This window comes from Ictidomys tridecemlineatus, chromosome 4 (genome assembly GCF_052094955.1).
Source record: "Ictidomys tridecemlineatus isolate mIctTri1 chromosome 4, mIctTri1.hap1, whole genome shotgun sequence".
In the NCBI taxonomy this organism is placed as follows: domain Eukaryota; kingdom Metazoa; phylum Chordata; class Mammalia; order Rodentia; family Sciuridae; genus Ictidomys; species Ictidomys tridecemlineatus.
This window is the reverse complement of record NC_135480.1, coordinates 156,379,195-156,400,980: the sequence shown is the minus strand read 5'-3', so window position 1 is coordinate 156,400,980 and position 21,786 is coordinate 156,379,195. Positions and strand designations below refer to the sequence as shown.

General features: G+C 34.6%; 1 protein-coding gene across 12 annotated transcripts in view; it reads left to right on the top strand.

Moving 5' to 3' along the window:
• The window catches only part of Nfib (nuclear factor I B), a 419,314-nt gene that overhangs the window by 394,802 nt on the left and 2,726 nt on the right, over positions 1 to 21,786 (top strand). For 7 of the 12 annotated variants that reach the window (XM_021728206.3, XM_021728201.3, XM_021728200.3 and 4 more), the window contains 2 exons: positions 3,454 to 3,542; positions 18,007 to 21,786. The exon at positions 18,007 to 21,786 is cut by the window's right edge and continues 2,726 nt beyond it. In XM_021728206.3, coding sequence (XP_021583881.1) covers positions 3,454 to 3,542; positions 18,007 to 18,136 — 219 coding nt within the window. In that variant the 3' untranslated portion in view covers positions 18,137 to 21,786. The remainder of the gene's footprint in view (positions 1 to 3,453; positions 3,543 to 18,006) is intronic. The other 5 variants (XM_021728207.3, XM_021728205.3, XM_021728204.3 and 2 more) reach the window with 3 other exon arrangements.

Sequence of the window (21,786 nt, the reverse complement as noted above, 5' to 3'; positions counted from 1 at the left end):
GATTTATATGAGTAAGCATTTTTTAAGGAATATGAATATGATCAGGTTTGACTTAAAGTCTGATTGAGAAGAAGAAGAATTTCTCCCCACCTCCACATAAAAACACATGACTTTAACAGATCAAATTTGAACTCACTTATGCTGGGTGTTTTAAAAAAGTTTGATTACAATGACAGGGGTGAATACCTATTTTTTAAGAGAAAATACTTGGGAAAATCATTAAGCTGTTATTAAAGCTTTGAACTAAGGAATTTATTTATTTTGATAAATGAAAACCATGTATTTATGTGTTACTTAAAATTAAAGTTTTAAAATTTAATTAAAAAATAACAATTGATAGCTGAATTATCTGACATCTACCCTCTCATAGGACAGAAGCTGAGGAATCACTACCCTAAACTCACAAAAGACTATTACTTATTCTTTTAAATTTATTTAAAGACTAATATAAAGTTATTTTTATTAGGACTACTGAATTATAATAATATTCTATTTAACACATCCCCCAATTAACTACACTTAATGTTAATCTTCCAATACCTATAGACTGTTGCTTGGTCAGATCTGTATTGGCCAAATAAGATTCTTAGGAATGGATTTTCTTAGACATGATTATCAAGGGAATCTTTAGTGAATAGGTAACTTTTATTTTAATTATTTATTTCCCTTCCCCACACTATCACCATCAAAATTTCACTTTAATCAAACAGTCCTTAAATTCAAAAATGTCTTATGCAAAAAAAAAGCTTATTAATTATAAAAAAATAGACTCTTACTCAGGTAATCTGACTGAACATATAAACACAAGTGTGCCTCCTCAGAAACTTTTGAAAATTGTGATAATGCTGGTCTACAATCTAAATAGGCAAATAAATTTAAATTATATTTTAAGTTTTTAGTCACTGAAAAGAAATTAATTTAATGCTAATTAATATCCTATCAACTTCTTTGAAATTACTGCTAAATAATTGACTATTTTGATTAATTTTTATTTATTTAAGCATATTTTATGTTTAGGAAAAATATTTCTTGTGTGTGTGCGTGCACACACACACACACACACACGTAAGGATAGATAAAAAATGAATACCTCTAGTCAGGTCTAATCCTTTTGAGACTGTTTAGGAAAGAATAATCCAAAAATATGGTGATTTAAATGTTTAGCATGGCTCGCCTGGCATGCGTGCGGCCCGGGTTCGATCCTCAGCACCACATACCAACAAAGATGTTGTATCTGCCGAGAACTAAAAAATAAATATTAAAAAAAAATTCTCTCTCTCTCTCTCTCTCTCTCTCTCTCTCCTCTCTCAGAACTAAAAAAAAAATAAATGTTAAAAATTCTCTCACTCTCTCTCCTCTTTCACTCTCTCTTTAAAAAATAAATAAATAAATAAATAAATGTTTAGCATGCAAACAAAGCTAGCCTACAGGGGGCATTTTTAGGGATGGTAAAACAAACAAAAAATGAGCAACTTTTAACAACAAAAACCTAATCAACTACATAATTTTTTCCAAGATCTTGTACCCTAGCAGTTGTCTGTGAGATAGTAGCCAATCCTGAGTGACACTCAGATTCCTCTGGTTTTGTGAAAGTATGGTTACTTTTCTGAAAACTTTAAGCTGAGCATCCCATAGAAACTAATCTGTTAGCAATTAACAGAATTAGGATATTCTATGTCTAAATGAAGCCTCCCTTCCTGAGAATTTTAAGTAAGTCAAAACTAGCATTTTTCATTCATAAGAAAAGGATCAATAAGTGGTCTCTAAGGTAATCTTTATGCAAAGTCAAGTTTCTTGAACTGTTTTTAGATTTTCATAGCCCTTTTATAACTTGTATTTTGAAACAATCAGTTTACTCTATTATTATTAAAAATAAACAATTTATCCCATCATATTGAATTTCTATTAGGTGACCCATTTTGAGAACTTCAAAAAATCTTGCCATATTGCTTCTTACACACAAGACTGGATAAATGTACTTCTTTGAAATAGTAAAAGTATGTCATCCATTTGAGTAAAAACTAAGTCCATTATTCTCTTTTATGTAAATATTATGGTCAATTTTAAGATTTCTTATTTTTATTTCTAATTTAATTTAATTATTTATGACTTCTCAATGATGTTATTTCTTGAACAGAATCTACATATCTATCAATTCATGTGTCTGCCTGTCTATCCATCTATATAAGGGAATTTTTTAGTTTTATAAATTATAAAATCACTTTTACTTAAAATATCAGCACAATTAAAACATATATTTTGGAAAACTTTGACTGTAATATTGGATATTCAGAAGAAAAATGAACAAAAATTGTCATTCTGTAACTCCAAAATCCCCCTTCCTTAAGAGTGTGCAGAAAGTTGAGAGTCTGATAAGAAAAGATGCTTAATAGCCAACTTTTAAAAGCCATAATGTTAGAAAAATAGATAAAACAGTTTATCACAAGTTTAAAGGCATTTTGGCTTCAATCATCATCCTGAAATTCTCTCTGAAAAGCATCAGACCAGGTTTCATGGATAGTAGTGAAGAAGGCCTTTTCAATGCAGGATGCAGTTAATTTACAGCCTGGCTATCTAAAGGTTAAAAATCATGGTTTTCTACTGTGTTTCCCCCCAAAGCCAGATAAGTTTACTTTCTTAAGCATAAAAATAAGCAATATATCTTTTCAATAAATCTGCTAGCACTGTAGGGCAGCTGTTAACCAAACAGAGCTGGATAGGGTTACTCGAAGGATCTCTGAAGGGCAGAGCTGATGATTCCTGGATCTGGGAAGAATTTGTTTCAGCTTGTATTCAGTGCATTCCTCACTTTCTTCAGTTGTAGTAAAGTATTTTAAATACCACAGCTCTGAATTTAAAATAAAAATAGAAATTCTTATCAACTCTTTCCAAATAAGGTCACTTTAAGTAAAACACAGTTAGTAAACACCTAAAATTGAACACCTTGATGCTTAAATACGTAAGTTAGGGTGAATGTCTATGTAGGGTGGGTCTTTTTTCCTCTAAACTGCATGTCTTCTTGTTTTGCAAACTGCATGCTTAAAGGTATTGATTATTTTATTCAGTGCAGATAATTTGATATGTTGCATAGAAAAAAAGCATTTTTATTTTCTTTCTAAAATATATCTCTCTATTGAACATTAACGTTTGCTTTTATTTCAGCTCAATTTGTACTCTAATAATGGCTAATTGTTATGTTCTAAGCACTTGTTTCTCTTGTATGCTTTAATTAATAGAGAAGCATATTGCAATAGCTTTTTCTAAAAAAAGAGTCTAAGGAATTTTGCTTTTCAGAATAAGATTTTCTTTTGCTTTTATTTTTTTTTCTTTAAGTTGCCTCTTGGGAAAGTAAGGTTAATGCCATATACAGTACTAGTTTGCATGTGTTCATTTAAATACTAAAAACTGTAGTACTGCTCGATCCATATCTGACTGCTAGGTTTCAATTGACAGCTGAGGATTTGTGACTGGACCATGAATCAAAACGGCAGGCATTTATACCCCAGTACCAGTGAGGATACATTGGGAATTACTTGGCAAAGGTAACATTTTAATTATTTCCAACCCTACACTTACACCTCAAACTTCCATGACCTATAGTGTTTGTTTTTAACTAGTTTTACGGAAAATATATGTTAAAAATTTAGTTGTTTTGGCTATGCCATTCCTCTTCTCCTTCCCCTCTCCTTTATTTCCTATTTAAATGCAACATCAATTTAATTCCAGACTATATAGCATATGCTAACTGATCATTGGAATTTCTAAATATTGTGAAATGTTTGATAAAATTTATAATATTTTTGGTGGGGGAGGGGGTAGAATTTGACTTTTAGATTTTAGAACCTGAAAAATGAAATCTCAGCTTTAGGGAAGATTTTTCAGCTATTTGAGGATAACTCATTGGTCTTTCACATTATACATTCTTCTAATTTGACTGTTTCCTCTACTGCTGCCTCTAAGCCATGTTACTATTCATTTATTCCTTTGCCAGAGAGGAAAAGCTAGAAGAAAAATTTCAAGTTATTGAAATATTTCAATTTGATTGTTACTAGCAGCACTCAAAAAATTTTGGAGTGGGAAGACTGTTAGAATCAGTAGCTATGAAGGAATTTGATTTAAATAAAGTGTTAGTTTGTTCATATACTAATGTAACCCATTGAGGGTTGATTCAATTTGGTTGGCTAAAAAAATCATTCCAAAACTTCATTTTCAAAAGCAATTTGGATATTGTTTCATGTGTTGGTTTTAGATAGTAAGTAGTTCCAAGGTAGCTTCATATGTGTTATTTTATTAAATTGTTTCAAATTGATAAATCAAATAATTAAAATTCATGGTAGAATCATATGTATTAAGAAATAAAAATTTGCAATAGAGAGTAAGTCATTCCTTGAGTTCACCAAAAGTAGAGTCAACTTAATTTTTCAGCCCTACTATGATTGTGATCCTTCCTTTACAGAAAATGCCTATACGAAGTCACATGCTGAGATATTAATTGTGATAGAGCTCGTTGCTCATCTCTATCTTGGTTGATAGAAACTGATGAAAAGTAATGTTCCAGTCAGATTAAATGTCTGCATTTGATCAGATAAAAATTAAGAAAATTATTTTTATTGTTTTTCAAAAACATTTGATGGCTTTTTAGTAATTCAATATTTAAATGATTACAGTAGGACTTTTACTTTTTGAAGAGTGACAAACCATCAAATTTAAAAATAGATACATTTTTACCTATTATGATCCTGCCCAAAAGCTTGTGTTATTCTTCCTTTTGGAAAAAAAAAATATATATATAGTTACAAAAAAGATGATAAACTCAGTGGAAGTATCTTATTTAAATAGTCTTAATGACTAATAGTGTTAATTACATTTAATAAAAGTATCTTATTAAAAATCTGAATTAATAAACTTTTAAAAGTTAACGTAATTAGGTTTGATAGCACATTGTTTGCATTTTGTTTTATTAAAAAAAACCTCCCTGTATTCCATTATCTGCCCATCAATTAGCGAAATGGCTCGTGTCTGCATACAAGCTTGATATATATATATATATAAGAATTTCAAGTCACATGAAATGTACTTATGTTTGTAAGTGTTCCTATAGTTGTCTGAACTTCCAAATCTGTGGATTACTTATTGGCATTTACTTAATCTAAAATAGGATAGCATCTCGGGAAATACATTAAATCCAATAAAGATGTAAAATTTCACCTAATTCCTCATAATTTTTTGAATCAAAGCTGATATCCCCCAAAAGAAAAGGTGAGTGGACAATGAATCAGAACACACATATGTGGAGTGAATGAATACGATAACTAAACTCAGCTCTGAGGGGAGTATTGTTCATTTCACAAAGCCTCTTCTTGGTGAAAAATTGATATGGTAATCGGTTTCAGGTCATAGAAAACAATTCAGAATTAATATTTCTTTTTTTTGTTTCCCCGTCTCAAAAATAGTAGATTTTCTTTGGGTTAGTAGATAATGGTGTGTAGAAGGGCCTTTAGTGATTCATACAGCTCTTAAGCAGGCAGTTTTGGGTTTGTTTCTTCCCTTTTTGTGGTGACTCAGAAAGCCTGTAATTGGTGATGGTAGGCGTCTTGCTTATACATTCTACAGGGATTTATTGCATCTCTGTGTGGGGCTATCTTAAACACTGTGATGGACAAGACATCCACAGTTCTTAAAATCTAAGTATCAGGCAGTTTAGGATAAATATACTCAAAGGAGACAGCAATTCACTTTGTTTTGTTACCTTTTTCAAATATGGACACAATCCATATTTTATAACACAAATACGCCATGTCTGTGGCTTTGGTGGCTTTATGTGTAATTTATAATTTGTGCCCTATAGATTTTTAAAAAATATCTTTATTTTATTTTATTTATTTTTAATTTGGTGCTGAGGATGGAACCCAGAACCTTGTACATCCTAGGCGAGCACTCTATCGCTGAGCCACAATCCCAGCCCATTCTATAGTTATTTTTAAAACTTAATGGGTTTTCTTTCTTCTAGATATAATAGTGCAAAGGGAAATAATAACTATAACCCTACTACTGTTTTTTTTTTTTTCAATGCTAGGGATGGAACCCAGGGCATCATACATCTTAGGCAAGTGCTAAACCACAGAGCTATACTCTCAGTTCCTGTAGAACTACCACTTAAATATATATATATATATATTTTTTTTCTATATATATTTACTTATTTTTTAGTTGTTGATGGACTTTTATTTTATATATTTGTATGCAATGCTGAGAATTGAACCCAGTGCTCATCCATGCTAGGCAAGTGCTCTACCACTGAGCTACAACCCCAGCCCCCTGGAACTACCATTTTTAAGGCAGATCATAGATATTTAAAATCTTGTGGGCACAGCTACAGTTTTGCAATTATCTCAATAGGGTGAAAATATACAACAAATGTAGATATGGTCAACCAGGGAATTAAATAATTTAGCTCTGACATGATGGAATAGAGAAGATACCATGGGTTATTTTTGTTGTGGGTGTTGCTTTTTGTTTTTAACAAAGGCAATCCCTGGAGACTTTGTAGTGTTTCCATGTGGCTTGGTGCCGTTTGAATTGTCTGTTGTTTGCTGCCATCTCACTAGTTCATGGTTGCCTTCTCTTCCGCTTCATGCCAGTTGCCCTCTTGAGGTGTTTGCATATCATTTAATGTAGCTCCATTTTGGGAATGAAAATGGCAGGGTCTAGGAAGCTGTGTAAGTAGTATAATCAAAGCTGGAAGAGTTCCTCTGGCCTTCCCCACCCTACCTCAGGCTGTAAACATTCCCTAAGGAACCAGAGCTGACTTTTGGAAAGTTTTCACTGCCTTCCTAGGGTGCAGCCTGAAGGTGTTTTGTTGTTTTGACCTTAGAATTCTGTGAGCCATTTCTCTCTGTGTGTGTGTGTGTGTGTGTGTGTGTGTGTGTGCATGTGTGTTTGTGTGGTCTTGAGCTAAGGAGCTACTTGTACCTTGAGAGCTCAGTTAACTGCCATTAACACAGAATAAAATGTTAATGAAGATCTGTCTCACTTCCATGTCAGTGAGAATGGGTTCCACTAAAGGGAGGGTCATAAGTGCCAGATTTGCTCAAGCTAGGCACTGATGTGTCTGTGATAGGCACTGATCCGTCTGTGCTTTGTTCTATGTGGACAAAACACTTTCTTTTTGCATATGTGCATTCTGTGGGTGTAAACACATACAGCAGGTACTCTCTAACTGGCTTTCTTTCTTGAAACTATAAGCAGAACTTTACTTGTACTATTGAATATGAAAGAGCAATATAATTGAATAAAAAAGAAAGCTGAAGGACAATCCAAGAATAATATAAACATAAGTTATTTTAAAACATTGGAGGGAGTGCTTTATGCAAAAGAGAAACTGGATTTATTGTTTCATTCTCCCTTCTCCCCCTTCACCCTTTTCAAGAAGACGCAAAGCCACAAGTGAGGGTTGTATGTGTCTGATGGCTTATATAAACATGGAAGAAGCCTTCAGATGGCTAAAATAAACATGCGCGTGTTACTGAAGGATATGTTTACACAAACCATTTGCTCAGCCTCTGAAATAATGAATAAATGAAGATTTTACTAAAATAATTGGAAGGATTTTTGTGTCTCTGGCGATGCCATAATTGAATGGCACCAAAGAGACTTTTATCAGCTCTTTTCCATGTTACATGTGTTAGCAGTTCCTTTCCATGAGTTCAATACTTCATTTTGTAGTTACTTTACACATGTTTTTGTAAGAAATTGTCGTTTATTACTGCAATTCTAGAGAGTTGTTTGATTTCCCAAGAGAAATTTAGCAGCCAGTAAAGGTTATTTGGATCTGGTTGGCCAGGAAAGAGAGGGCAAAAAGGAAGGAGTAACAGTGTTCATTTCATATATATATATAAAACTTTCTTTGCATAACATGGCCCTTGTCCATAACATTTTCTTGGTAAAATGTAGGCTCTCAAAAGGCTTAAGAAGGAATATTTAAGCAAAAATAATTCTCAATATTGGGTGACAATTGTATGTTCATATGCACATAAATGTATGGATATATCTATGCATAAGTGTGTATGTGTGGATATAAGTATGGCTATATCCACAGATTTGTGGCATGTGTGGGGTAGTGGCAATACATGGCCTGTTCTTAGGTGGAATTAAGAGTTAACTTTTGTTTCAACATTACACTTAGGCCATCCCCGAGAATTGACTAGGTTAGCATTTCCTGCTCTCAGTTTGTTATCTTGACACATAACTATAGTACAACAGCTGGGTTGTTCCTGGAGTTCCTGGGGGGAGCTTTATTCTCAGAGTGCTGAGTTTCCTTTTCAGCTGTTAGCTCTAAAGTGTGTTCAGAATGTACAACTTTTTATACACATCCTGGGCCCCTAGCACCACTCTGGGACCATGATAGAAATGCTGATAAGATAGATGAATGGAAGAAACTTTGGTTCAAGGCAGAAAATTGAAAAAGCCAAAATTTCACATGATCATTTTTTTGCTAACAGGGCTGCTAACCAGTATTGCTCTCCCCATTTGAACATTCTCTTGAAAGGAATTCCTTTCTATTCTCATCAAAATTATTTGCACCTGTTATGAAATCAAAAACTAGAAAGGTTACCATTCTTAAAAATGATCTTGATACGGTTTTCAAAAACACACAATGTCTCTGATCTGGCTGTTGAAAAATACATTGGGATTTGTTGTAGTTTTTGCCTAACTTTGCCCATTTATAAAGAAAGATTTGTGCAAAACAACATTTCCTTTTTATCTAGGCAAACTCTTCAGAACACTTCCTAAGAAATTAATTGTATTCCAGCCAGACTTGCCTGCTGCCATCCCACAGGAAATGGGTCAGCAATCCATTAAGATGCCATTAGATAATCTAATTTGGAACTTAATCTCTAAATTAACCATGCTCCATACTTGAAGCATACTTGAGAGAAAGAAAAAAAGTTTACGTTTGAATCGATAGGGGAGCCGAAGCGTGAAGAAGGCTGTTTGTTTTTTCTGTAGCTGTGGTCACGTCTCAAGCCGTCTGGTAACCAGGAGAAACCAGACATGATGTAATTCCAGATTGAACTTGAACTTCAGGGACTTAGGATGGGGGAACAATGGGCCATAGGAATCAATAATGTCCATTTTCCACATGATTATGTTTGGAGCTTTAAGTTAACCTTTATGGGAGAAGCAGCAGGATCGGCAGTGTGACCAAAATGAGATGATCCAGAGACAAGATGTTAGAGGAAAGAAAACAACTTTTTCCGTGATATTTTCTGAGCAGCACTGCAGATTCCAGCAGGATTAGAAAAGTTCCCGCTCTGCAGTAAACCGGTGGCCTGTTCAGAGCACTCTTTGTTCGCTTAGGTAGGACAAACTTAATCTTACGTTTCCTGTCAGATGATTTTTGGCAGCACTACTGGAGAGGGAGGAGCATGATTCACAGCACTCCCAAATGTAAACCTTTCTGATTAACCCTTTGCAACAAAAGGAAGTCTATCAAACACCTACCTTACTTGAAGATGTTTTACGTCAAGTGCTGTATTCTCACTCTTCGTCCCTGAGGAACAAGCTCCTTCAGCAGCCAATGCACCATTTATTCGTTTACCTTTTTTGAACCTCGTGTTTGCTAGAGCTGTGAGTAGGTGTATTGTGAATTTTTAGTGGTATTTAAATAACAAAGCTCATGAGTGTATAAATATAATAAACACCATGAATTATTAAAAAAAAAGGCAAAGCCCATTGAGGTTTGAGAAATTGAAAAACACAAAGGTGGAATAGTCAGAAATTGTCGAAAGTTAGGCTTGTTCACTTTGTTTTACAAGGAAGATCTCTGCACATGTGAACAGAGTAAAAGGCACTCTATCAAAAAGCATTCAGTTTCTTAATCCTTGGTAACTTTATTTCAGAATTCTGATACCAATAAGTTCTATCCCTTAGAGGTGAAATTGGGCAAGTAATGCTGATTTTTGCTTTGAAATAAAAATCATTTGTGAAATAATCACTTTTTGCTTTTGCATAAAACTTACATTTCCATTTAACTTAGTATGCCTTGGATGATTTTCTGTAGTGAACGGCACTATGTTGAAGCACCATTTTTGTAGAGAATTTTGTCTGCTGTTGAAGAATCACATATGCAAATAAGAGGAGCAAGTAGCACTTATAACAATAGCTTTGAAAAGGAGCCTAGGGGTGGAGAGGAATACAGACTAGAGAAGGAGGCTGGAAATCAACATGTGGGCTTCTCCACTGCTGCATTTCTGTAGGAGGAGATAAAATTACTACTGTAAGCCTGACTTTCCACAGCTTCATAAGTTGCTGTATATGTGTGCATGTGTGTGCTGTATCTTATTTATTAGTTGTCTTCATATTAATTCTCCACCTTTCACTTTCAGCTCTAAAAAAGGGAAAAGATAAATTTTTTTTAAATCTACTTAATTTGCCCTATTGAGGGAAAGAACTTTTTCTTATTATTGTTTAAACATTCTAAGGAAATAGACTTTTGTTACTTTTAAGGGTATAGATTGCCTTGTTGAAGGATATTTTAGGATTATGTAGAGCTTTTTACTGAAAAAGTATAGTAATTTAATACTTAGTTGTAATTGTCCCATACATGAGGGCTTTTCTTACCTTGTCCTCTTCATTAGATGAAATATTTCACTGGAATGTGCCATTATTTTACTTAGAACATGCTAGCACTCAAGCATGGTAAAGTTAACCCTCAATTTAGCATGCCCCAGTACCAAAAGACATCTGAAATAATTGAATATAAACTAATGAGGTTTGATGGCTTACTGTTTTGATGTTATTTTCAAAACTGTTGGTCCCCAAGGAGTAGCAATAAAGAAGGCTATTTACCTACTTAGTTAAGAAACAAATACATTTCTCTTTCATTACTATGAAAGTGCTATTGCTTGTAGTTAGAATAATTCCATGAGCCACCTGCAGTTTATGATATTTGGTGTTTCCCAGAGAGCCCACAAGAGTACTTTGCAGATCAGGTAAGAGCTAGCCAGGGAGCTTTCTGATACAGATTATTACAAATAGTAATAATCATTAGAAATCATCTTGTATGCAAATAGGATCATTCAGATGGCAATAATGATCCTTAAAAATGTGAAAAATAAATTGAAGGAACCTAAGATATATATAAGCCCTTTGTAATTTTTGCTTTCAGTCTGGCCTGGTCTGAAAAGGAATCGAAAGCAAATTATTGACATACATATTTGTACATCCATAAAAGAAAGACACATATTTCTTTCGACTGAAAAGCAAGAGGGATTAGATGGATAAAATACAGTTATTTATGCTGAAGTTTGGGCAAGAGTTATACTTCTATGGAAATTTCAGTGTGTCTAAGTAATATGGACCTTTGTTTATTGACTCTTAAAAAAATCAGTTGTAATATAAACTGTTATCCAGTTTTTCTTTTTTTTCCCTTTTTTTTAAGAAAGTGTATTTCACAAAAGACGCAGCTGAAGTGAAATGTATAGGTTAAGAGCATAGATCCTAAGTCCACACTGCTAGAGGGAAAATCCTGGCTTACACAACACAGTGGCAATATAAACTGGGCCAGATGCTTAACTTCTTAGCTCAGTTTCCTCATCTCTAAAATAACAGATAAAGACACTTTCTCCTAGGTTTTCTGTGGGGATTAAAAGCTTTAAGTAGGTCAATCACATAAAACAGAGCCTGGCAAATAATAACCAGTATCTAAGTGCTAGCCACTGGTATATTTATTATATTTATTATCTTTGTTCTAAAGCATCATTAATAGGTTCAACTTAAATGCTACCCATTTATTTCTTCCACGGGTCTGAGTGAGCATTTTTTTCACAAAGACATGATTTGCCTTTATATTATATTAAAGTAAACTGCCACAGCAAATGCACACATATACAATCAAGGACAACATGATTTTTCACTTAATGAATATTTACCTAACACACCATACCTGATTTTTCCAGATATGCCTTTAGCTATCAATAGGGAAAATTATTTTGGGAGAGATGCTAAAACCTGTATATTAATATTGTGTCAAGAAGTAGAGTGTTTAGGAAAAGAACTAAAAAAAAAAAAACCCTTCAGTCTTGGAGATTATCTGAAACTGGTACAAAAGAACTAAAGGCAGATTCTGTTAAGATACCTATTTTATACATTCCTCATGCTTTCCAGACCATTTTTATTTTATCACTATTTATAAATAACATGGCTGTTGGTACAGTTGAGGTTATATGAATATTTTCAATTCTTGGTGCTTCATTTCTTAGTATTTTTTAAGCTTCTTGAAAGAGCACTTATTGTTTTTGAAGTAAATGGAGTATACAAAACCTGAACGGATAATATTGCTATTCTCCTGAAAAGTACTAATGTATTGGATACTCTGACATTTTATAAGTTTTCTAACAAATGGAATGTCCAATTCATTATCAAATAAACATGTACTAGTAATAAATGAATTTTGCCAGTTTTCAAGTAGTTCTTTTTGTTTTAATCACCTAAAACTAATAGAAAAGATGAAATTTTTCACTTTGGTTCCGGATTTAACTAAAGGACTTAATATATTTATTTGGTACTCTGTGGTTCTTCATGGGTTAGAGTGTTAAAAGCTAATAGACCAATCCTTTTTGGCCTCAAAGACTCAGTCACAGGACCCATTAAAAAACAAACAAACAAAAAAACATAGCCATCAAATGTTGGTTTGGCTGCAGAGAACAATTTTCTCTCTTTCATTGAAAGATAAAAGTTCATGGATTCTTTAGATGCAAAGAACAACTATTTTATCCAATTTTCCTAGGCTAAAAAATATGTAAATAGTGTATCATTTTTAAAGGAAGAAGTGGGTACCTTCTTCTCTCTTAGTCCTGATTATAGTGTTACCCTAGAAAACTTCAACTACATTTGTTTCTAGAGGAAACAGGTTCATAGAATTTCAGAGTGCTTTGCCATCCTGCCTGTTGAGGGCCACAGCGGAGTTGGGATGACGCGTGGCATTTTTGCCAGAAGTAGTGGTTGAGAGGTGAAGCCAGCGAGCCATTAAGATGATGACTTTTGAGTTCTCGTGGAGTTCCCATTGAGTTCCAGTTGAGCTCTCGTGGGAATTCCTGAAGAGTTCAATTGGGTGGTGGGAGTTCCGGTTGGTGTGTAGTGTGTTCCTGGAGGAGCCACGTGGGTGGCTTTAGGGAGAGTTTCCGGGGAGTGTGCTGGTGGAGTTTGGAAATAAAGTTTGTTCCTGCTTGAGTGGCTCGTGATTTGTGCCCAGCCAGACTGCAGCACCTGCCCAACCACATATTCAGTGCACAATTCTCTCTTCTTCAGTATTAGCAAGGTTATGATTCAGCTTGTATGGAGTCTTGGAAACTCATTGTATACTGAAGTAAATATATTTTGCCTTCAGAAAATTGTTAAAAGCTCTTTCTAATGTTGGGTCAACATCTGATTCAGGGCCTCAAACATGCTAGACAAGTGCTCATTCCCAGCAACATCTGACTTTCTAAGAAGGCCATATATTATAGTGAAATGGCCATGGGAGTCAGACAGAATTGATTTATTATATCTGAGGACTAGCAGAGACTGAACAACTTGCCTCAGTTTCCTTAGTGAAAAGGGGAAAATTTTGGCCATTTCAAGAGTTCATTGAGAGAGGGAAGTGACATAGCATATGTAAAACACCAAAGATGTCACCTTGCTCTTAGTGGTCTTCAGCATGGTTGTCCTGGGGAAATATCCCCCTTTGTGCTCATTTTATTCATGTGAATCTTAAAGAGGAAGTCTGAATTTCTTTCTGATTCCACTGTCCTGTCTTCGCTGTTGCCCTTAAACTGTTACTTTAATGAGACGATTTGGTGAGTTTCTTCAATAAAGCAACACCATTGAGTCCATTTCTCTTGAAGAGTGATGCCAAGAAGCACAGTGCTCCGGGGATAGTCTTATCAGTATAAAAGAAGCAGGGCTATCTCCCACCACTAATATTCTCAAGGTCAAAATAATTTGTTTCCTCTTCCCTGTCTGTGGAGGAGCTATATCATACATTTGTTCAAAATTATGTGAAAATATTCTCAATGAGATCAGACATTTTATTTTTGAATTTTGATTTAGCTTTTATATATTTTGTTTATAATGAAGTATCTCATATAGAGAGAGTAGAAATCAGTAGGGCGAGTTGCACTTTGTATTAAAATACTTTGTGCTTTTTTTTTTTTTTTTTTTGTAATGCCTGATTTTTCACATAGTACTTACACTCTCTTCTCCCCGCTTCTTCTTCTCTTTCTCCCTTCCTTTTCCTCCTCCACTTCCTTCTTCTTTTTCTTTTTTTAGTGGTCATGGCCTGTGTGTGTGTGTGTGTGTGTGTGTGTGTGTGTGTGTGTGTGTATTTAAAGATGTTCTCTCAAATTTCAAATGTATTCATCTTTAGTTTGCCCAAAGAAAGATGATTTGACTTTGGAAAATTAATGATAATAAAGTAAATGCAAGCTTGAAGACATATCAATGAAGTAGCTGCATTCAACCTCCTTTCAGAGTTAGATTCTCATGACTCTTACTAGGTAGCTAGGTAGATTACAGATTGTTGAATTGAACATATGATTTTTCATATAATTCTCATTCCACCATAAATTACATATAACTTACATGTAACTAATTTGTGTAAGAATATGTGTGATTATTTTATTCATACATATGATTATTTGCATTAATTTGTACATAGAGACAGCATCAAATTTGTAAGAAGCACTGCTACATTTTTACTTGAATATGCAATTTTAGGCATTGTGCTTTTGAAATTAAATGATCTAGATTATTTTGGTGAATAAAATATTTTTCTTTGCATTGTTATCCTGGGCTTTGAATTCATCTTACCAGGCCTTTTTTCAAAGGGACTGCCGAAAAAGCTCTAAAAAATGTCTGTGCCTTATAGTTCTGAACTTAACCTACAGATTGGCAATAAGAGGCTTGTAAAACTCATATATGGGGTCTACACAGTGTTAATGTTTGAGATTTATTTCCCCCCAAAGGTTCATAAACAGTATTGACAAATATATTACACACTGCAATTTTGATATGGTCATAATGTAGGATGGGAGGTTTAGAAGGTTTAAATAAACATTTAAATTAAATTTGTTAGACATTCTACAGCAAGAGTCCTGTGATTACCATCAATTTATTTTTATTGAGGATTTTCTAAAGAATATTAATATATGTCTCTTCTAAAGAACTGAGTAAAAAATCAATTGCAAGATAGACCCTGAATTCTTGTCTTTTCTGCCATTAGTTGGTAGACTTGTCCTTTAAGAAACCACACTGATTTCTTTCTTTCTTTCTTTCTTTCTTTCTTTCTTTCTTTCTTTCTTTCTTTCTTTCTTTCTTTCTTTCTTTCTTTCTCTCTCTCTTTCTCTCTCTCTCTCTCTCTTTCTTTCTTTCTCTCTTTCTCTTTCTCTCTTTCTCTTTCTTTCTTTCTTTCTTTCTTTCTGGGATTGAACCCAGTGGTGCTTAACCACTGAACTACATCTCCAGCCTTGTTTTATTTTTCATTTTGAAACAGGGTCTCACTAGTTATTAGGACTTGGCTAAGTTGCTGAGGCTGGCTTTGAACTTGTGATCCTCCTGCCTCAGCCTCCTGAGCCGCTGGGATTACAAGCATGCACTACCAGGCCCAGCTCATACTGATTTTCAATCATTAAAATTTACTTTATATTCCTAAAGCATGCAGTCTCAAAATGAATTTTTGGAGTTCACTTATTTTGGAATTCTTGTTGATTTTGCTGTCAAGGATTATCTATTAAGCTAGGTTTTTTTTTTTTTCTTTTTACATAGCCCTCTTACTTCAGGTTAAAAATATTGGATGTTTGTTTATTTTGTAATTCATTTTGTTAAGAAATAGTTTGCATTGGCTATGGCCAGGCTCTATAAGGATAGATAAGACTAGGTCATTTTCTCTACGGAGTTCACCTTTCAGCCAGTAAGATGTTGCAGATAACAGATCATTATGAAATGAAGTAATATAAGCTGTAATAGGACTATGTACAAAGTGCAGTAGAAGCACAGTTGAGGGGAAAATGAGCTTCAGAATGCATTATGTAACGATGTTCTCAATCAATGGTGCAAACTGCAATGATCGTTGTTGAAAATGTGTGTGGGAAGAGAGAAATGAAAACGGTTACGTCTCTTAAAAAGACTTCAATGAAAAATATTCTTATTCTTTAAGATTACAATTTTCTTTAGATAATGAGAACATACCTTTGTAGCTTGAATGTGATTATTCCTGCAAGTATTAAATCAGATATCTATTTTCTCTGAATATGGACCAAATCAGAATGTACTGATGAGTATATACAATCTTAGGCAACACCTCTAAAATATGTTTATTGGATGTGATTTGAAATGATTGATTTGTTTATTTTAAAAGTTATTGAACATCTACTGTGTTCTTGGTCCTACACTAAATGATAGCAAAAAAGAGATGGATTTTGCTGTCATGGAATTTGACAACTGATCATAAAAATCCCTGATTTAAAAAGATCATTGTGATTTTTTTTTCTGTTGAAGTATCTCAGAATTATCTACCTAGACATGTAGTGATATGTCACATATTGCATAGAGATATCAGCAGAGTAAAAAAGTTGTATGTCAAGTGTTATTTCAATCCAAATTTGTTCCTTCATGTTCCATAACGTCTTTTGTATCTTTGGAATTCAACTATGAACAAATGAGTATATATAGATCAAAAGCTATGTAACAGCATATATCTTACCTTATGGTTGCAAAAGTAAAGCAAAGGATACTAAATGAAATTTAAATTTTGTCTCAATGCCAGGCCCTGATTAAGCTGGGTATGCAATTGTCTGTCTGATGTTTTCTTGGTTCATCATTTTTTACGCAGCTGTTACTTAGCTGACAGTTGTTCCAAGCTGGATATTGAAACAAGCAATACATCAGATTAGGTGTACCCCAAACCTGTGGTACGCACATCTGGTGTTATTTTCCCACATGTGGTGACACTTTTTTTGTGAGAGATTATGCTGGTAGCAAGAACTGTTTTGCAATTTTTTTTTCACAACCCCAACATAGGTCAAAACTGAGGTGATGTGGAGAGAGGCAGAAATCTCATCCCTTTATCCTTTCAACAGACCACTCCACCTCACCCTACCCCCACCCTTCCCACTCCTCCAGTTCAGAGCAGCTCAGAGGTGGTGATGTTGAAGGCAGGGCATAAATGGAAAGGAAAACTTTGGTTCTATCTCTTAATAAGTTTCGGCAGAGGAGGTTAAGGAAACCACTGGAGCTCTAGAACTAGGAGGCACAGGCATAGAGGCCCTTGTGGCCTCCTACGATGATTTCTCACAGTGTATGCTCTGCAGAGAACAAAACCTCTGTTCCATTTTTTTTTCATCTATTTGATCTTTACTAACAATTTCCAATGAAAATATGTTTGGTAATCAAGCATTTCCAATTACACATTATGCATAAGGCTACTTGGAAAAAGTATTTTCCTCTTGTGAGGGAGAAAATATATTTTCCACTACACTTTTCAATTTTTTTTCAACACAATAGGTAGGTAAAATATTGAAACCCATCTTACTACTGAATTGCTTGTGAAATAAAGGTGAAACAAGATCATGTAATATAACTGGCAAACTACAGTATATTGGTATTACTGTGGACTGCTGCTTTTTTTTTCTTGGACAAAAAAAATCATTCTATTTATGTCCAAATGGATCAAATATTTTAGGAAGAATATACTTAATCCGTTCGATGATTGTGTGTATCCTACTCCAGGTTTTTCTGACTCACAGTCTTACTTTTCATGAAAAAAAAAATAGATCATATAGTATAAGTAGGTACAATATGTGTAATTGGCATATTTATCTCATGTTAGACTCATTATCTCATTAATTTTGAATAAAGTTATAGTACTAATTTGATGCATCTGGAATTTGTATTTCTAATATCACTGCAGATTTTAACATTGTCTTTCTGTTTTTTCTTCCTTCCCTACTACCCTTCTCCTCTCAACAGTCCTGGTACCTGGGCTAGCTTGGTTCCTTTCCAAGTGTCAAATAGGACACCCATCCTACCGGCAAATGTCCAAAATTATGGTTTGAACATAATTGGAGAACCTTTCCTTCAAGCAGAAACAAGCAACTGAGGGAAAAAGAAATACAACAATAGTTTTAAGAAATTAAAAAAAAAAAAGGAAAAGAGGAAGACTGGACAAAACAAAACAAAGGGAGAAAGGAAAGAAACTGAAGAAAGAAGATAATAGACCAGCAATTGCAGCACTTACAATCACTAATTCCCTTAAGGTTGAAACTATAATGACATTAAAAGGGTCGATGATATTTCACTGATGGTAGATCGCAGCCCCTGCAACGTAGCCTTTGTTACATGAAGTCCGCTGGGAAATAGATGTTCTGTCTCTATGACAATATATTTTAACTGACTTTCTAGATGCCTTAATATTTGCATGATAAGCTAGTTTTATTGGTTTAGTATTCTTGTTGTTTACGCATGGAATCACTATTCCTGGTTATCTCACCAACGAAGGCTAGGAGGCGGCGTCAGAGGTGCTGGGTGACAGAGCCATGAGCCAGCCGTTTTATAAGCACTCTGATTTCTAAAAGTTAAAAAAAAATATATAAAAATCTCTGTAGCCTTTAGTTATCAGTACAGATTTATTAAATTTTGGCCCTTAACCCAGCCTTTTCCAGTGTGTAACCCAGTTTGAAATCTTAAAAAAAAAAAGAAAAAAAAAAGAGAAAAAGAAAAAAAAAGAAAAAAACAAAAAAAGGAAAAAAAAAACAGTTTGAACACAAAGGCTCTATGGAAGAAATGCCTCTATGTAGGTGAAGTGTTATCTCTGCATGCAACAGTAAAAATTAATATAATATTTTCCCCACAAAAGAAACACTTAACAGAGGCAAGTGCAATTTATAAATTTATATCTAAAGGGGAATCATGATTATAAGTCCTTCAGCCCTTGGACTCTAAATTGAGGGGATTAAAAAGAATTTAAAATAATTTTGAACGAATTTATTTTCCCCTCAGTTTTTGAGGGCATTTAAAAAGGCATTAAATCAAGACAAATCGTGTGCTTGAGGAAAAAAAAAAAAAAAAGAATGAAAACACAGCACTTATGTTGGTTTAGCTGCAGCCTCCGTGGAGGTAGAATTTATTTATTTAAAATTACTGGTTGCATCAAGAACCCATAGGGTGTACAAAAGGTTCTATAAAATCTGCATTATAGAGACAAAGAGGCAGGCAAATCCATGTCACAAGGGTAAAGCTTACAGTTTACAAACTGGGAACGCCAGGGTGTAGGATATAAAAACGCACTCTTGAGAAAATAAATGTAATCAGGGTGCTGAAAACTTGCATGGTGCTTTCAGACATTAGCCTTGTTCAACAAATTTCTTGTATTGACAGATCCGTAGTGTGCATGGGCAGACACATTTTGCCTCTATGTCTCTTAAAATTTTAATTAAAAATACTCTTTCCAGTAATCCTAATTTGCACGAAGATATAATGTCCACATTACGTGCCTTGCCTTGAAATCTAAAAAACAAAAAAACATAAAAAAACAAAAAAACACAAAAAGTGACATCACTACACTTGTTTTGCTGCATTTATTATCATTTTAAATCTTTACCATTTTTATGACAAAATATTTTGTACTCCAGACGAAGAAAAATGTGTGACATCATGGATTTTTTAGACAGTTATACCTTTATCTCACATTTATAAAGCATATCATGGCTGTGTATAGTTGCCGCTTAAAAATTGTAATCGACCAGCAATATTTTCAGTATTTTGGTGTTTTTTCTATTAACCTTTCATGTTTTTCATCTTCCAATTAATATTTGGGGGGGGAGGGGTTTCAAATTTATACGAATTATGCAATACCAAGTTTTGCCTATGTAGGTAGTGCTTTTAGCTGTATTGGTTATTATAGGTAAGTACACAGATTTTAAAAAAAAATAATAATGTATGCTTTTTTTTTTTTCGTTTGTTTGTTTTAATTGACCAAAGTGGGTACTGCTATTTTTGCAGTGTGATGAGGTCCTTTTGTGTACTGAGAGATGGACAGGGGATTTTTTTTAATATACATATATATATATTCTGGGGTGGGTGGGAGGATTTTTAACACTTTACAGTGTAGCTGTGAAGCAGTGCACCCTGAGATGGGCCCGGGCTGCCAAGCGACTGTTCTGCCTACTGTGACAAACTTCAACTTACACAGGTTCCCTCTCTCTAATTTCCCACCTGGGGTGCAAGCTGAACTCATTTGTGGTTTTCAGAAGAACATGATAGTAAGAACTAGAAAACACAACAAATTCCCCTAGAGGCAGAATTGGCCTAAGAAAACTTATTTTAGTTGTTGGTGGTAGTTTTTCTTGAAAGTTCCATATCCACAGTGAAGAATGAGCCTGTCTCATATTTGGCAAAGACATTTGTTGCAATGCCCACATAGCGGATGTTGGATGTTTCACACTTTGGGGTTTAGTGCAGGAATATGCTTTCTCCTACAAACAACATTCAAGCAGCTGGAGGGAGTGCTGCTGCATATTCTTTCCGGCCACTTCCCTACCCTGTATCTTCATTTTATTAATAATAGAATATAATTTACCTGTGACTTACTACTTCAAATGAATGGGAGTGCACTTGGACTTTTTCTTTTTTTTTTAATATCCAGAAGAGTAAATGAAGGGTTGCTATTTCTGAATATATTTGGACTGAGAAATTAAAATCAAAGTTGTTTTTAGGGAACAAAAATTTTAAAATCTTCTTTTCCTTTTTACCTGCCCTGTTAAACTGAGAACTAGAGCAGAGACAAATATAGAATTTTAAGACATAACTTTCCTGTGGATGAATTAGATACTGATGGGATTTTTTAAGGGATGGTACCTCAAATATATATTTGATATATTTTCCCCTGAGGGCTAGAAGGTAAATGGAGACCATTTTTATTTTGCCCTCTCCACCCCACCCCGAGTCCTGTTGAGAGAATTTATTGCGAGAGGGAGAATCTTCCAGAATCAGTGATACAAGGTAGGCTGTCTTGAGGAGCCCCCTGACCCTTTTCCCCCAGGCCATGGCCTAATAAAATAAACTGTCAATTGTTCTCACAGCATATCATTTCATAATGAATACTTTAGAACAATGCTTATGGGCCTGAGCATTGTGTTTGATTAGCCCATTCACTTTGATAGCCCAAATGCTGAATAGCACAGCGGGATCCTAGCAGCAAGTTCCAAAGGAAGTCCAATCATTTCTGTGATGCTTGCCCTGTAGAAACAGATCATCTCAGCCAAGCTCTTCATGTATCATTGACCTGTTAGGTGAACAACTCAACCTCACAAGGACACACAGTATTCTTTATGGGCAGAGTCGCTCTCGTTTTTTGCCAGTGAATGAGCAGTTCTAGCTAAACCAAGTGTGGTACTGTGGGTATTCCTGCCTGCCTCTTGGATACAAAGGCCTAGTGCAAGTGTTGCTTTTTTTCCCCCCCTTAAATTGATTTTTTTTTCTTGTTTCCATTTGAGATGAAACTATTAAAAATACTACTATATATAATCTCAAATCCATTCTTCGGCCTCCTCCTCCTCTTACCAGGAAGTATATTCTAACGAAGGGCCCCACTTCTGCAGGTCTTGCACGCCCCTCCCTTACCCAGAACTGCAGAGCTTCAGGATGGCGGTCACCCAAGGGCATCCACAGGGTGGAGTCTCCAGCCACCAGCCTGTGGCACTATCCAGCCTTCGTTGCATTGCTTTGCAGCCCGCCACTCACAGTGCCTCT